Raw genomic sequence first — 16,385 nt, 5'->3', positions numbered from 1 at the left:
AAGATACAACCGGTCAAAGTTGACCGGCATTTATGACATTATAATTTATAATAAAAACTATCGATATTACGAGTGAAAATTGCCAAAAATAGCAAAATTCCAATCAACAATTGGGTTGGAGAAAATGTAATCTCAAAGTTCAAAATCGGTATACGTTAAAAAAATGCATTTTCTCGGCTTCCCATGGAGCAATTTTCTTCATCCTTTTTTTTTTGTTTCCAAGTAACTCGAGTAGAGTCATCCAACTAACGCTGCAAAGTTGCTTTTGTTGTGTTGTAATAAATTAATTTATGTATTATAACAAATTTTTTTAATTTGTTTAAATAAAGATTGTTTAAATAACAATACAGCTTTCAAATGAGAATATTTGTGTTTTTAACGTTAAAAGTTACACTTGTAGTAATCAAGATTGGCATTTAGTAATGCGTTAGTTAGATGGCTCTACTCGAGTTACTTGGGAACAAAAAAAGAATGAAGAAAATTGCTCCATGGGAAGCCGAGAAAATGCATTTTTTAACGTATACCGATTTTGAACTTACATTTTCTCCAACCTAATTTTTGATTGGAATTTTGCTATTTTTTGCAATTTTCTCTCGTAATATCGATAGTTTTTCTTATAATAATATATGTTATGAGTATTTTAAAGATATGAAAATTGGTGTGGAGAAAGAGGACAAAAATAAAAAGGTGATGGTTCGAAAATTGTGATCCTATTGTTTATATCTTTGCCGTAAATGCCGGTCAACTTTGACCGGTTGTATTTCAGGAACCACTCATCACAATTAAACGTTTTTTCTTTTAAAAGACGTGTCCTGTCGCTTTTTTTCCAATACCGTTTTCATGATTTAATTTAATTTAATATTTCCCGAGTTTATAAGCCAAAAAATTGTTTATAATTTTAAAATATTCCTGAGGCCGCTTAAATAGTCCAATTTCAATTTTGTGAAGTAAATTAGATAGGTACGGTGTCTTTTTATACAAAAATCATAGTTATTCTTATGTATGTATCATAATTATTGTGGCCATTATAGCGACCGTAAATTTTTACTTAACAATTCAATTGTTGCTAAACTGTTCATTCAATTTCGGTCGGGTTTGGAATTATAATTTATACGAAAGGATCTTTTATATTACCAAGTTATGTAATTATTGATGAACAATTACTTATCTAAAATTTTAGTTGAAAATTAAAAATTTTGTTGGAAAAACCCGCATTTTCCGGGGAAAATTTTCGTCGAAGTAAATCGGGAACCACACGTCTCTATGCAGAATATAATTATGGTGAATTTTTATTTGAGTGTTTTTGGTGTAAAGTTAAAATCGGAATTACAGAGCAAAAATTGAAAAAAACACGATTTTGGGGCGCCATTTTGTTTATAAAAAAAGTAGCACACTATCTGCGTACTTTGCATACCAATATATATAGTCATAAGATTCGATTCCAGCAATAAAATTGCTGGTAAATAACTTTTCCTTGTATTTTTCTAATTAGGCCAGAGTAATGAAGTGAGTGTCGATACCGAATCAAGTAAACTGTTTACCCAGGTATAAACATACCATCGGGCTATGCCAGGAAACATATTCCACCAACGCATCGGCAATTTACCCGTCTGAACCGCTATCATTGTGTACTCTCTGCCAAGTATAGTATACTATAATATTAATTAGTCCATAATAATCAAGCAATCTGTTTTGGAAATATTTGTAATATTAATGGATCACATAACTATGATACTTATTAAACTTTACTATAAAGTACAAATAAAGTTACTTACATGAACAAATCTGCCATTTTTAGCTGGTTGACCTTGTCCTTCCTTTAAATCCTCAATAATCATTCCACCTTGAACAACTTTCTTTGGTGAATCTTTTTTGGGGGACTGGTTTTCTTTAGTTGGTGAACTTTTTTCTTCTTTATTTTGTTGCTGTTTTTTGTTTTTCTTATCTTTCTGTTTTGGTGTTTGTTGTTCTTGTTTTTTAACATGGCCATTCAGTTGCGCTTTTTTCTTGTTTTCTACTACTTCTTCCTCACTCTCATCATCAGACTCTGATTCTTGTTCCTGCTCATCGCCAGATTCATCCTGAAAAAGAAAAACAAGACAGTTAAATAAAAATGTATTTACATAAAATTGTTATACAGGGTGAGTCACCTCTAACGCGACGGAAGATTACAGCGAAATAGTAAAAGATTTGAAAATTTTTTTAAATTAGTAGTTTGTAAGTTGATAAAATCTACATTTTAAAATTATTTTTAAATATACAGGGTGTCACAATAAATGGCGGCATATCAAACTTATATTTTTTCTTATGGAACACCCTATATTTTATTGCATTTTTTAATTGTCCGCAAAAAATAAGGTATAGTTTCATAAGGCTTCCCTATACCTATGTACAGACTGTTCGAGTTATGTTGACTTTTCTTAAAATGTAAAGTTTTAAAAGAAGGCTTATTCTTAGTATGATAGAATTGATCCAAAAGATGGCACAACCCAGACATCCAAAGTGAAAGTTATCCTCCAACACCAAATTGTTCTATATGGTCCACATAATGTTCAGAAAAAAGTCACACCATTTTGAGCGTCGGGTTTGGGGGGGGGGGGGAGAGGGGGTTTTGCATTTACTTTCGTTAGAACGCTCAACTAGTAGTTTCCTACTAGTCATTTGTCTGCTTGAACGCCATCAAACAAATGCGCATGCTTCTGATAATAGAACAATTATATACAAATTATTGTATTCTAAATGAAACAGTTAAAATCATACAGGTTTAACACCCTTACGGATTTCAAATTGTATGATTTTAATAACTTGAACTAAAATTAAGATTATGTTACCTCATCATCATCTTCTTCTTCACCACCATCACCACTTTCTTCTTCCTCTGCATTTTCTTCTCCATTGAATGATTCATCATCATCATCACTATCCAAGGTATTTTCAAGGAGATCAGTAACGTCCATTTCGCTATCATCATCATCTTCTGATTCTTCTTGTTTCTGTTCTTTTTTTACCTTCTTCGGAGAAGCTGTAAAAATTAAAAAGTTGTAAAAGGAACTAAATAAAAAAACTTTCAGGGTAAAAGTGCCAAAATAAAATGTTTCTTATAACAAATGGTCAAAATTTCTGCAGATTTACCTATAAGTAATGTACAAAAATTTGAAGAATAAGAAAGAAAAATAAACTGCAGATAATACACACTTAATACGCAGATAGTAGAAATAGAAGATTAAAAGTTAAATTAGAAATTATTGGTATTATTATATTACATATTATATTATTGTTGAAATTATTTTTGGAAAACAGGCAGGCATCTAAATCGAATTATTTAATATATTATGTATGTGATGTGTTTTCTGCCAAGTTGATACTATTTAGCATTCAAAATCACACATCAAGTTATTTGTGTCCCATATTTGTCCCCCCAACCTGACATTAAATCTCAGACCAGGTCTACTAATATGCAAATGTATTAAATGAAATTTCGATAAAAACATTCCCATTTTTATTTCAATTAAATGAATTATTTACATTTGTATAACGGGCTCCCCTTGTTGAGTAAATTGACTCTTCCACCTATTTCACGTGTCGTGACGATTTTTCAATTTACTATAGAGAAAAGTTAATACAATGTAACTAATTGATGGATTCGACCGTTACTTGATGGAAGTTCATTTTATCTAACAATAAAACACTGAAAACGTTTTGTTTTCTATACTTCCACAAAATTTATTACAACTATGTGACTACTAGTCCTGTCGCCAGTAGGGGTACAACGGCTCCCTTAATTCAGATGGACTTACCCAAGTTTTTTTTATGTATTTTCACCCGTAGAACACGAATTTTTTGGGTAACAGTCGATCCAGATGTCGATAAGATTGTTATAAACAAAGAACTTGAGGAATCACATAACAGCGATTTTTCGCAAAACAAAACATTTTTTTGTATATTTCGAGTCATTCTAAGCAAAAAATGTTTTTACAAGTTTTTTCGTAGGATGCATAGTTTTCGACATAAACGAGGTTGAACTTTTAAAAAATCGAAAAATTGCAATTTTTGAACCCGAATAACATTTGATTGAAAAATAAAATAGCAATTCTGCTTACTGCATTTGAAAGTTCAAGTCAAATTCTATCGGCTTTGATTATTTTCATTGCTAAAAAATAATTTGTTTATTGTTAAACAAAGCTAAAAACACATAGTGATTGAATGGTGTTTTCAATGCATTTCTAATTTGAAATCGAACGAGTAGGCGCGCATACCGAATTTCTACGTATATTACGTACATTAAAACGCATGCATTTGGCACGGGAAACACTATGTGTTTATAGCTTTGTTTGACAAATAAAAACCTAATTTTTAGCAATGCAAATAATCAAAACCGATATAATTTGACTTGAACTTTCAAATGCAGTAAGCAGAATTGCTATTTTATTTTTTAATCAAAAGTTATTCCGGTTCAAAAATCGCACTTTTTCGATTTTTTGAAAGTTCAACCACGTTTATCTCGAAAACTATGCATCCTACGAAAAAACTTGTAAGACCATTTTTTTCTGAGAATCACCCAAAAAATACAAAAAAATGTTTTGTTTTGCAAAAAATCGCTGCTATGTAATTCCTCAAGTTCTTTGTTTATAACAATCTTATCGACATCCGGATCAACTGTTACCCAAAAAATTCGTGTTCTACGGGTCAAAATACATAAAAAAAACTTGGGTAAGTCCATCTGAATTAAGGAGGCCGTTGTACCCCTCCTGGCGACAGGACTATACAGCTGTTTCGGCAGAGTGCCTTTCTCAAGTGATTTAGTTTACTATGTGTTTGCCTTTTTAAAGTCTTTAACTGAAGAGGTTGAGGAGTGGAGAGCTATTTGTCTCGAGTTGGTCATTCAGAATTATATCTTACGTTTTCAGTGTTTTATTGTTAGATACAATGTAACTAATTCGTATTTCTGGGCCTCGGAGGTAAACTACATTATGTCGACATGGTGTTGTTTTGAATGAGTTCCTTTAATCCGCTTATTTTATTAGTTGGATTATACAAATTTAGTTATATTTATCATTAGAAATAGATGAAGCTATACAAAACTTTAACGTAATTATACAGGAAGCAATCTGGCAAACAACACCCCTAAAAAACACGACGCTCATGAAACAAGAGCTACCAAGCATAATCAGTCAAACAATCACAGAAAAACGAAATTTAAGAAAAACATGGCAAAGAATGCACGCGCCTCAGGACCAAACCAGACTCAACCAGGCTACACTTTCAACTCAAAACTCTCCTAAATAACTACAAAAACGATGGGATTAAAGAATATATTAGCAATCTATCAGCAACAGAAAGTACAGACTATTCTCTATGGAAGGCTACGATAAAGTTTAAATGACCTCAATCAGCCAACCCTCCTATTCGCGTAGAAAACGTCGAATGGGCCAAAAGCAATAAAGAAAAATCAGAAGTGTTTGCAAAATATCTCAGAGACGTCTTTCAACCTTTCCCTGCTGAGAATAATCAAAACTTTGAAGCATCCATCCAACAATTTTTAGAATTTCCATACCAGTTAGAACTTCCACCGGAAAAGTTTAAGGTAAATGAAGTGATCAAAATAATACAAAATCTTAAATCGAAAAAGTCCCCAGGCTTCGATCTTATAACCAGTAAATGATTAAACAACTACCCAGGAAAGGAATTGTGTACCTCACTCAATTATTCAATGCAGTATTAAGAACCGCATATTTCCCTCTTCTCTGGAAAGTTGCAAAAATTATACTAATTCCCAAACCAGGTAAGCCTCTGGAAGATGGTCAAATCATATCGACTCATAAGCTTACTGTCGATAGTGTCAAAGATCCTAGAAAAACTGATACTCTCAAGAATTCAACCACTCCTATCAGATCATCCCTGCACACCAGTTTGTATTCAGATCCCAACACTCAACCATAGAACAGGTTCATCGGATATGTAGAACTGTTAAATCGAGCATTGGAAGACAAAATGTACTGCACTGCCGCCTTTCTAGACATCTCGTAAGCATTCGATAAAGTCTGGCACACAGGCCTTCTATACAAATTTAAAAAAATGCTTCCTCTCACTCACTTCCTAATTTTAAAATCCTACCTCCATAACTGTTACTTTTTTGTACAACATACACTTCTCTATTTCCAGTTGGATCCGGAGTTCCACAGGGCTGTGTTCTGGGGCCAGTGTTATACCTATTGTACACAGCGGACAAACTTTCAAACCACGACAGCTACATATTTGACACAGCAGTGATGCCAGTACATCAGGACCCACGGATAGCTTCTCAACTTCTGCAAACCAGCCTCAACAAAATACAAACTTGGCTAAAACGGTGGCGTTTTCAAACAAATGAAACAAAGTCGGTTCATATTACCTTCACAAACGGTAAAGGTCACTGTCTGCCTGTATATATCAACAACCACCAACTAAAACAACAAGCAACAGTCAAATACCTTGGAATGCACCTAGACCAAAGATTAAACTGGAGAACACACAATTTTATGAAGCGTAAACAACTTGGTCTCAAATTACACAATCTTTACTGGCTGATTGGTCACAAATCATCACTTTCGATGAAAAATAAAGTACTTGTCTACAAAGCAATTTTGAAGCCAATATGGAGTTACGGGATCCAACTTTGGGGTACTGCATAAAACTCCAATATCGAAATCCTAGAGAGGTTCCAGTGGAAGGTTCTTCGAATAATCACAAATGCCCCATGGTATGTTGCAAATAATATTATTAGACACGATCTAGAAATTGCAACAGTAAAAGAAGAAATTACCAACTTCGCACAGAAATACGAAGATAGACTGACACAACATCTAAATGTACTAGCCAGAAACCTGATGAGACAACCGGTCAGACGAAGACTTAGATGAAATACACCAGAGACAAACAATTTTATATCCATGTAAAATATTTGTAAAGAAAATGATTAATGAATCATTTTCTCCAAGTCACCTACACTAGTGGTCACAACATTTACTCATTGTAACTTGTTTTACACAGTGTAAATAAATTGGGAGGTGAAATAAAATAAAATATTTATCATTAAAATATGGTCCATTGCTTTTCAAACAATTATGGGATATATCAGATTTTTATAACATTCTAAGTGCTCTAATACAAGTTGCTCGAAATGACATAATGTAGTTTACCTCCGAGGTCCAGATTTGCACAGTGTGCAAATAAGTAAAGAAGATAATTTTAAACAACTTTTTTTTTGGTTCTCATTTTTTCATCAAAATCTTTTCATTTTATATTGCTTGTTTTGTATATATCAGACTTACGCCCATTTAGTTCTTGTTTGTTCCGTTTTTTATTCTTCTTCTTGACTTCTTTCTCCTCAACTTCTTCTTCAATTTCCTCCTCTTCTTCCTCTTCTCCTAAGAAATCTTGTGCTTCTTCAACGAAATAACCTGTTAGATGTATGTGACACTTTCCATTTGTGGTTAATGCTATTTCATCTCCGACCTAAAAGATAATAAAAACAATATAAAAATTATTTAAACAAAAATCATATTAGAAAGACAACTTCTTCATTTTATAAAAACTGCTTGGCATTGTAATTTTCCTACCAGATCAGTTTTAGCAATCCACCATTCTCAATTTCCATGTGCAACAATTCGTCAATAAAATACCTGATCCTCAGTACCTCATCCCTATACCAATATCAGTCTAACAACCTAAATAAATAAAATAAGAATTTCACAACAGTAGCGGCTCATGGTGATTTAAAAGGGTGTTCAATTAAGGAATGTAATTATAGAAATGAGAGTGAGACAGTGGGAATTAGTGGCACAGGACCAGTGAATAAGAGCTGCGGGCAATTGCACAGGCGAAACATTTTTGAGGGTCTCGTCCGTTTTTGTCTAAATTTTATATTATTTATTACTGTTACTGTTGTTCCTATATAAATAAAACATAAAAGAAATATGAGATACTATATGTTTTATTATCGTATGCAATACTTTAAATTAAAGCAAATTAAAAACAATATAAAATTTTAACTTTAAAAATAAAATAAAAATATCTGTAATTTTTGTATTCAATTTATCGAAGTTATTCATTTTATTTATACAAAAAAGTCCATTCTTCAATTTTTGTGTTTTGCAAAAACATCGATAACACGTGCATTAAAGTCTGAAGATAACACGAACAGAAAATATTGTACGAAACTTTGAACCGAAACGCCCCACTGGTCCCTGTGTGCACTGCACAAATCCTCACTGTTTTAAATAGGCGATCGCTGGTTTCACGGATTTTAAGGTTTCTCTTTCTAACTACAGGGTTAGGTTAGTACTGGCTGGTTCAATTTGAATTCTGCACCATGGCATAATATCTACTCTTGCCACTTGCATCAGGCAGGGTAAAGTAAATATATATAATTAATAAATAAAGTTATATTTTACTGATTCTACGATATTTCAAAAATATATTTTAACGATACTATGATATTTATGAGATTTTAAAAAAACTTTATTTTAATGAAATTTTATTTGGTGTTCACTGCACAAGTGAACCAATAGAGAAACCGCTCCTGTTTCACAAGACTATTTAGCATATCTAACAGTACAACAAAATGGAACTGAACCAGCACTTTTCTCTGAATGTAAATCAATGAACTACAAATAGCAATAAGGAACAAGAAATGGGAAAATCCTGGCTTTACATCAAAGCAGCAACGAGAAATAGAGTTCGCTGGATGGAGACACTGTTGAACCCTATGTACCTCTTAGGAATCTGGAGACTACATATTATATAGTATTCCATCTGTAATTGAAAATTACTACTCCACGCTCTTAGCAAATTAATGCTAGATTTGATTTGACCTGTATTAGGTATTTGTATGTGACATGTTTTCTTCCAAATTAATACTATTTAGCATTCAAAATCATACACATCAAGTTATTTGTGTTGCATATTTGTCCCCCCAACCTGACATTAAATCTCAGACCAGGTCTACTAATATGCTAATGTAATACCTTAGAACCCCTCAAATCCGAACGTTCGGCAAATCCAAACCAATGGAAAGTGAAAAAAATTTAAAAATTCAAGACAAAAACTTAAAAATATGTTTATTATACTGAGTAAAACCAGAAAATTTAACAATAGGTCTTTGACTCGGTTACTTTCTTCTGACTCATGGAGGTGAACTGAATTGACGCAGCAATGTTAAACCATTTACGCATAAACATTACATCAACCGGTAACACAGCAGAGCTCTGCTCCAAGTAACGTAGAACCACACCCAGAGCTTTAGTGGCATCTGCGGGTGACACTCGATATGGCAGGGAAACTTCTTCCTCGCTTTCTTCATCTTCATTAGGGTTGCGTAGAGGTTGAATCCAGTCTAGAATGTCTTCATCCGTAAATTCTTGGTGCTCATTGTCGTCAGCTTCAATCCATTCTGTAATTGCACTTTCTTCTTCGTTTTCTCATCCTGTTGTTGTATGAGTTCTAGGAGGTCATCTTGTAATAGAGCGTGGAAAAATGGAGCTTCTTCAAATTGTAAATCTAGCCAGCGAGTTAGCGACTCAACACAAGCAATGACACTGGCGCTGCATCAGTGACATCAATCTGAGATGGATGGAACAGAGAGAGAGAGTGAAACAGGTGCAGCGGCTCAAAATCAATGACAACGAAAGCTTTAAATTATTAGTTAGGCTAGGCTAACTTTCGGATAATCTGAACTTTTTGGAATCCGAACAAGCTGTCCCCCCCAATTAGTTCGAATTTGCGGGGTTCTACTGTAAATCAAAAATTAATTAAAAATTTTAATATTTTTACATTTTATTTGGATCAATAAAATTAGTAAACTGTATAAGAAAATAGTGTATTATTTTCTGCAAATCTTAAGTAATTCATTTGTGTTATGTTGTGTTTAATATTTTGTTTATATTATCTTTTTTATCTCTCATACTTAAATTTCTAATTATCATAAAACTAATTACATCTCTTTCGTTTACTTTTCTCTTTTCTTTGTCTTACAATATCCAGCAAAGTAAACAAAGCCAACTTAACCCAAAAAACTAAGAGATATTAATATGTCATTACACGAACTCGCAGCAACTTTCAGCAACTTTCAGCAATTCCAGAAATTCTTAAAATAATTATATTGTTCATACAAAAGAAGAGTTGCAGTGCTGAGTATCCCCCCCCCCAGTCCTATACAGTACGCGCTTGTAGGTCACTAGTCACTATTAGTGTGCCATTATCCCTTGTCGAAATAAATTGTTTTGTTTGAGCATTTCGCTAACAGGTGTGTCATAGTGTAGTGAGTTAAGTGAACAAGTGGCTAGCAGGAGTGTTGTTATGTAAGTATTCACCGAACTGCGCATATACGCCATCCCCCACTGACACCTTTAGAATATGTGCACTGTGCTTTATACTGCTTTACATTTTTTCTCATTAGCTTATTCCAAACTGGATTTTGAAATTATGCCCCGTTAGGCTCTAAATATCCCAGAATGAGGTCTTTGGGAGAAAATTCATAAAAATTATTTACAAATAATCATTAAATTCGTCTCTAATGGAGTATTTACTATTTGAATGTAAACCCCTACCTCAAAATTTAAATCCAAAGGACATTGCAACACTGTTTTACTAAGAGTACACAAAAGGTAGTTTCTTCCTTCAAAACTGCACATAACTTGGGCTGGTTCGTCTGATGATGTGCCTACGTCTAGTGATGCCATTGAAATGTGGAATGCTTTCTTAACAACATGTAAGTACCGCCTTTGCGGTTCCATAATAAGACCTAAAATATTTCCAAATTTATATGATTATTAACGGAAGTTTCTTTTACTGTTAAGTATAACTAGATAATGTAAAATAAACTGTGCACTAATTTTGATACCCTGTTTAGATACTAGTTTTATAGTAGAAATTAATACAAGAGATTGACAAGCAGTATCAGTAGGAAGAGTATGAGCCCTAACTATGTAACGGGACAAAGTAAAATATACATATAACAAATTCAGGTGTTTATTTATTATTTATTTTTATTTTATTTATCAACGGGCAATCACCCATTTAAAATACAGTGCAAACATTAATCACAGGAGATTTATAACCTAACCTAAAGTAAATTTAAAAATTTTAATCATACAAACTAGGAACATTAAATAAATAACAAACATTAACAAAAAATGTACAAAACACAAGGATATCAAGTTATCACATACAGTTTTTAAGCTGAGCTTTAAATTCATTTGGAAAACTATAATAATCTAAACCCTCCGAATATTGGTTAGCATTCCTAGGTGTTCTGGACATGAAGGAGTTGTGTCCATAGTTAGTGCGATGGGGTCTAATGTAAAAAGGTTGATTTAGCCTCGTTTGCCTACTGGGAACATGGAGGCTAATTTTCTCCAATAGTTGAGGACCAAAATTATTGGAGTGTAGTATATTATAAAACATTGTGAGATCCTTATGCATGCGTCGGATTTGGATAGAGGTTGTGTTGAGAGACTTTTCTATATTAGAATAGTTAATTTCATCAACCCTCTGGTTTTGTTTAAATGCAATAAATCTTAAGAACTTGTGCTGAACTCTCTCAATAGCTAGAATATGGGTGTTATAGTGTGGAGACCAAACACATGAACAGTAATCTAGGTGAGGTCTTACAAGTGAACAATACAATACTTTTATGGATGGGATACTTAGAAAGTCCACAACATTTGATAAACCCTAAAAGTTGAAGTGATTTTGAGACAATAGATGAGATATGGGGATGTAGGATAAGCTGGAATCGAGCACAACACCTAGGTCTTTTATCTGAGATACGTCTAAAGGACAATCCTTAATAATAAATATGATTTGTAGGAGTTCTACTTCGACCGAAAACCATTAAGTGACACTTTTTAACATTAAGTTCCATTCCGTTGCTATCACACCAATAGCTCAACCGATCCAAGTCAGATTGTAGTTTTTGATAGTCACCATCATTCTCGATTTTCAAATATAATTTTAAATCGTCAGCAAACATTAGGAAAAAAGTGGAAACAGGAGGCAATATCATTAACATAGATATTGAATAGAAGGGGTCCAAGATGTGACCCTTGTGGCACTCCTGAAGGTACCTTAATTTCAAACAATTGAAAACCCTGAACACATACTATTTGTATTCTTACAGATAGGTAGGATAACAACCATTCTAAAAGTTCACCCTGGATACCCAGACCCCCCAACTTATTGATTAAAATCTTGTGATTTACCTGGTCAAACGCCTTTGTAAAGTCTATGTTAGACTGTTTTTTTATGGCATGGACTATATGTCAATCAGCCAGTCACATGTTGGACTGTTAATGATTATTTTTTAATAATTGTGATAATGCTATATTTAAGCAATATTTAAAATGATAAATGATCACAAAACCTAATTAATCTTTTTTTATACAACCCATACAACCTATTAAGGGCACCCGAGGTCCCATTTAACGACAATGTTAACATTATGTCACATAGCTCTGTAACCAAAGCACTTAGAGACCAAATTTCTTATTTATTTTGAAACTAGATGTATTGTTTAGTCCCGCGTAGATTTCTGCAAAGTTAGAGTGAAAGAAACGTTTATTTTAAATTTTTTTAAAATACTCTTACAAAAAAACCCAAAAAAGTTTAGATTTTATTTTTTATTTTACTTGTTTTTGTACATTTTTCAATAAAACTTTACGCACGACTCGATATTATCTATCTACAACTACTGTAAAAATTTGGATCTTCTATCATCTAACGATCCAGAGATATTTGACATCAAAAGTTAAAAACCTAGTATTTGGAAAATCGCAAAAACACAAAACACTCTAATAGACTATAAAGCTACCGGTACATGGTAAGTTGAGTGCAGACGTTCAAAAAACAAATAATTTTGTAACCATGGGTATTTTCTACTATAATGTTATATATACTAAATATGTTATATATCGTTGGAAAGAGAATATTTCAGAGAATAATTTTCAATCATAACCCAAGAAAAACTTAAAAAATTCAATTTTCGGACTTTGGCAGTCCTTAATGTCATAAGAATTATGAAAATATGTAAAAATTAGTGACAACTAAATAAAGGGACAGTATGAACTAATTGATAAAAACCAAACAAGATGAGACAAGTAAAAGCTACAAAAACAATGCAGCCGGACACTCCAACAAACATCAATTATATTTTACAGTTAATTTCTATTTATCTATTTCAGCGATAGCATCGTTTTCAGTAGAACACAAAAAAACAGTAAAGAGTAAAGATTATACACAATAAACATCAAAACAACAAAGAAACAATTAAACAATAAAATTTATACATTAAAACAGTATATCAAAACGGTAAAAAAATATCACATATTTAGATTAATTAGACTACTAAGTTGCCTTTTGAAAACATTAGCTGTATATGCCCCGAACTTACCTAGAGGAAGAACGCCTGTGCATTAGCTGTTCAGGAGGGTAAAATTTGACTTTACCAAACACCCAATTTAGTAATGAGCAGGCGTTCTCCGTCTGGGTAAGTTCAGGATGTGCTGCACAAATAGACCTATTAATGTTTGGACAGATTGGATCCAGTAGCAAGTCATTGCAAAACCTTAGCATTCTTGACAAGAGAAAATAATGAACATAGTCAGTCCTATGAAAAGGGAAATAAAATAGAGCAGTGTGTCTTCTATGTATTGTGTTTAAGTACACATTGCCTAATAACAGGCAATTAATAGCGTTGTTTATAATTCTAAACAAAAATACCATATCAGATTTCAACCAGGGTTGGCAAAAACCAAGGTTTTTTTCAAAAAACCAAAAAACCAGGTTTTTTGGTTTAAACCAGGTTTATTTGATACAAAGTACTATAAGTCTAAATACTTAAAAAATGAATAAAATATTTTATAATATAATAGTAATAAACAATGAAAAATTATAAAGACAACTTTTATTTTTATTTACACACAAAAAATTAATATAACAAAAAATATCTTTAAACGTAATAATGTTCAAAATACAAAATCAGAAAATACAAGTTAGAAAATACAAAAATAGAATTTATTTATCTTTAGTTCATTCATTTGCGGCAGATGTATTAAAAACTTTAAATACAAACTTCAGTTTGGTTTTTTTCTTATAAAAGCCAGTTGGTTTAAACCAGTGTTTATACCTTGGTTTTAACCATGTTGGTTTAAACCTGCCAACCCTGATTTCAACCTGCATTTCTTTTCAGTATTTCTTATATTAATATTATGCTTTAAAAGCTAAAGATCTTAGAAACTTCCGCTGAACACTCTCCAATCCATCAATGTAGACTTGATGAAATAGGGACAAAACAACAGAGCAGTGCTCAAGACCTGAGCGTACCAGAGAGCAGTAAAATAATTTCTATACAGTAGGTGAGAAATTATGACTGTTACAATAAATAAAACCAAGATTATGAAATCCTGTTTCCTTTATTTTAAGAAAATGGCTTCTAAATGTCAATGCACAATCCAATAACACACCCATATCTCAAATCTCAGTTTAACTGAATCCAAGAGTACATCATTAAGAACATATCTATTAGATGTTAGATTAGGGTGAGGCCCCATTAGTCCATTGCACTGTGATGCGTTGCGACGTCGCAATGTAACAACGCATTGGAATATAATTAATTAACCATTACAGGAAAACAGGATCTATCTTGGATAAAAAAATTAAAAGCCCTGATTGCCCAAAACTAGTTTCTGATAGGAATACGAGAATATTAGTAAAAGTTTGCAATAATGATCTAAGAAATACTCTAATTTAAGGTAAGTTACAGCTGAATGGAATCATGAAACTGGATTAAATGTGTCAGGGGAATGCTGTCGGAAGTGAATAAATACATCTTCTTCTTCTTCAGGTGCCGTGTCCGTATTCAGACGTTGGCTGTCATCATATTTACAAGTTCCTGAAACCTCTCTCTATCGGTTGCTGTGCAAAATAATTCTTCTACCATGGAACCACACCATTGTCTAATATTACACAACCATGAAAGTTTCTTTCGACCAATCCATCTCTTTCCTTCCACTTTTCCTTGTATTATATGGCGAAGTAGATGGTATTTAGGCCCTCTAATTATATGGCCTAAGTATTCTGTTTTTCTCTTCTTTATTATGTTTATGAGCAGATGTTTTGAATTCATCATTTGGAGAACATTTTCATTGGAAGTGTGTGAAACCAACGATATCTTTAGGATTCGTCGATAGCACCACAATTCGAATGCTTCTAATTTATTTAGCATTCTGGTTTTTAACGTCCATGTCTCACAACCATACAATAATTTATTTATTTATTTATTAATATACACAACACGTAACATTTTAGGACGTTCTTGCGAATCTTCATCCACATTCTTCGGTTACATAAAATTGGTTTCCAGGTCATAAAAGCTTTACGTGATATTTCAATCCTGGTTATTATCTCTTCATCACAATTGCAAGTGAATACATAGGTCTGGGTTAAAGTTTTATAAGGTTGAATTACAGGTAACAATTTAAAAGTGTACTCGTAGTTTAAAAATTATATTTTCTTCTAGGCAAAGGAGAAGTCGCTGTTATTTATTTATTTATTATTCATTTACGGACCGAAGTCCATTAGTACATGATACAATTAAAATTTTTTACAATTAAAATGTCACACAAATTAGAAAAATAAGATCTAGTAGATACAAAATTGGTAAATACATAACAAACAATAATAAAGAATAAACTTACTTGCTCTCATTCAACAATTGAGAGCTAGAACATTTTGAAATTGACAAATACAACTTATCCTAGAACAAAGACAATAACAGTAGTTGACAAATCAGTCTTGAAATTAGAACATTAAGTTAAGTATAAATATAATTGTGTGGAAAACGCAGTAAAGTCGTTCACAAAGAAATCAATTTGCGGAGATAATGTGTTTGCTAATTTAAGAGTTTTAGAGAGATAGGAACTTGAACTATAATTTGTGCGGTTAATGACCTCGTGGAAGGTGGTCACAGAACGGGTGGTTCTTGAAGGTACATGTAGACCAATTTTATTTAAAAGTGGGATACAGAATTTATGACCATGAATTAAGTTATATAAGAAGCAAAGATCTTTATGTTGACGACGACTCTGTAATGAGTCAAGTCGAATAATTTGCAGTAAAGACTCATAACTTTGACCAGTGAGATGCATCTTATAAGCATAATAACGTAAGAATTTACGCTGAACTTGTTCGATTTTATTAATATGACAGTTATATTGAGGTGACCAAACACATGATGCATAATCTAAATGTGGTCTAACCAAAGAACAATAAAGAAATTTTAAAGAACGACCAGTCGTAAAGTCATAGCTGCATCTTTTAACAAAGCCAAGCATCTTTAATGACTTAGAAAC

At 32.6% G+C, this 16,385-nt stretch overlaps 1 protein-coding gene across 1 annotated transcript in view; it reads right to left on the bottom strand.

The window, feature by feature from the left end:
* Positions 1 to 16,385, bottom strand: part of LOC126889416 (46 kDa FK506-binding nuclear protein) — a 41,222-nt gene that overhangs the window by 7,583 nt on the left and 17,254 nt on the right. The window contains exons 2-5 of the mRNA XM_050657706.1: positions 10,587 to 10,780; positions 7,311 to 7,494; positions 2,832 to 3,022; positions 1,776 to 2,081 (exon numbers count right to left, since the gene is read on the bottom strand). Of these exons, the coding sequence (XP_050513663.1) occupies positions 1,776 to 2,081; positions 2,832 to 3,022; positions 7,311 to 7,494; positions 10,587 to 10,780 (875 nt within the window). The remainder of the gene's footprint in view (positions 1 to 1,775; positions 2,082 to 2,831; positions 3,023 to 7,310; positions 7,495 to 10,586; positions 10,781 to 16,385) is intronic.

The sequence above is a fragment of the Diabrotica virgifera genome, chromosome 8 (assembly GCF_917563875.1).
Source record: "Diabrotica virgifera virgifera chromosome 8, PGI_DIABVI_V3a".
NCBI classification, from domain to species: Eukaryota; Metazoa; Arthropoda; class Insecta; order Coleoptera; family Chrysomelidae; genus Diabrotica; species Diabrotica virgifera.
The sequence above is the reverse complement of the archived record's forward strand: the minus strand, read 5'-3'. Positions and strand labels throughout refer to the sequence as shown.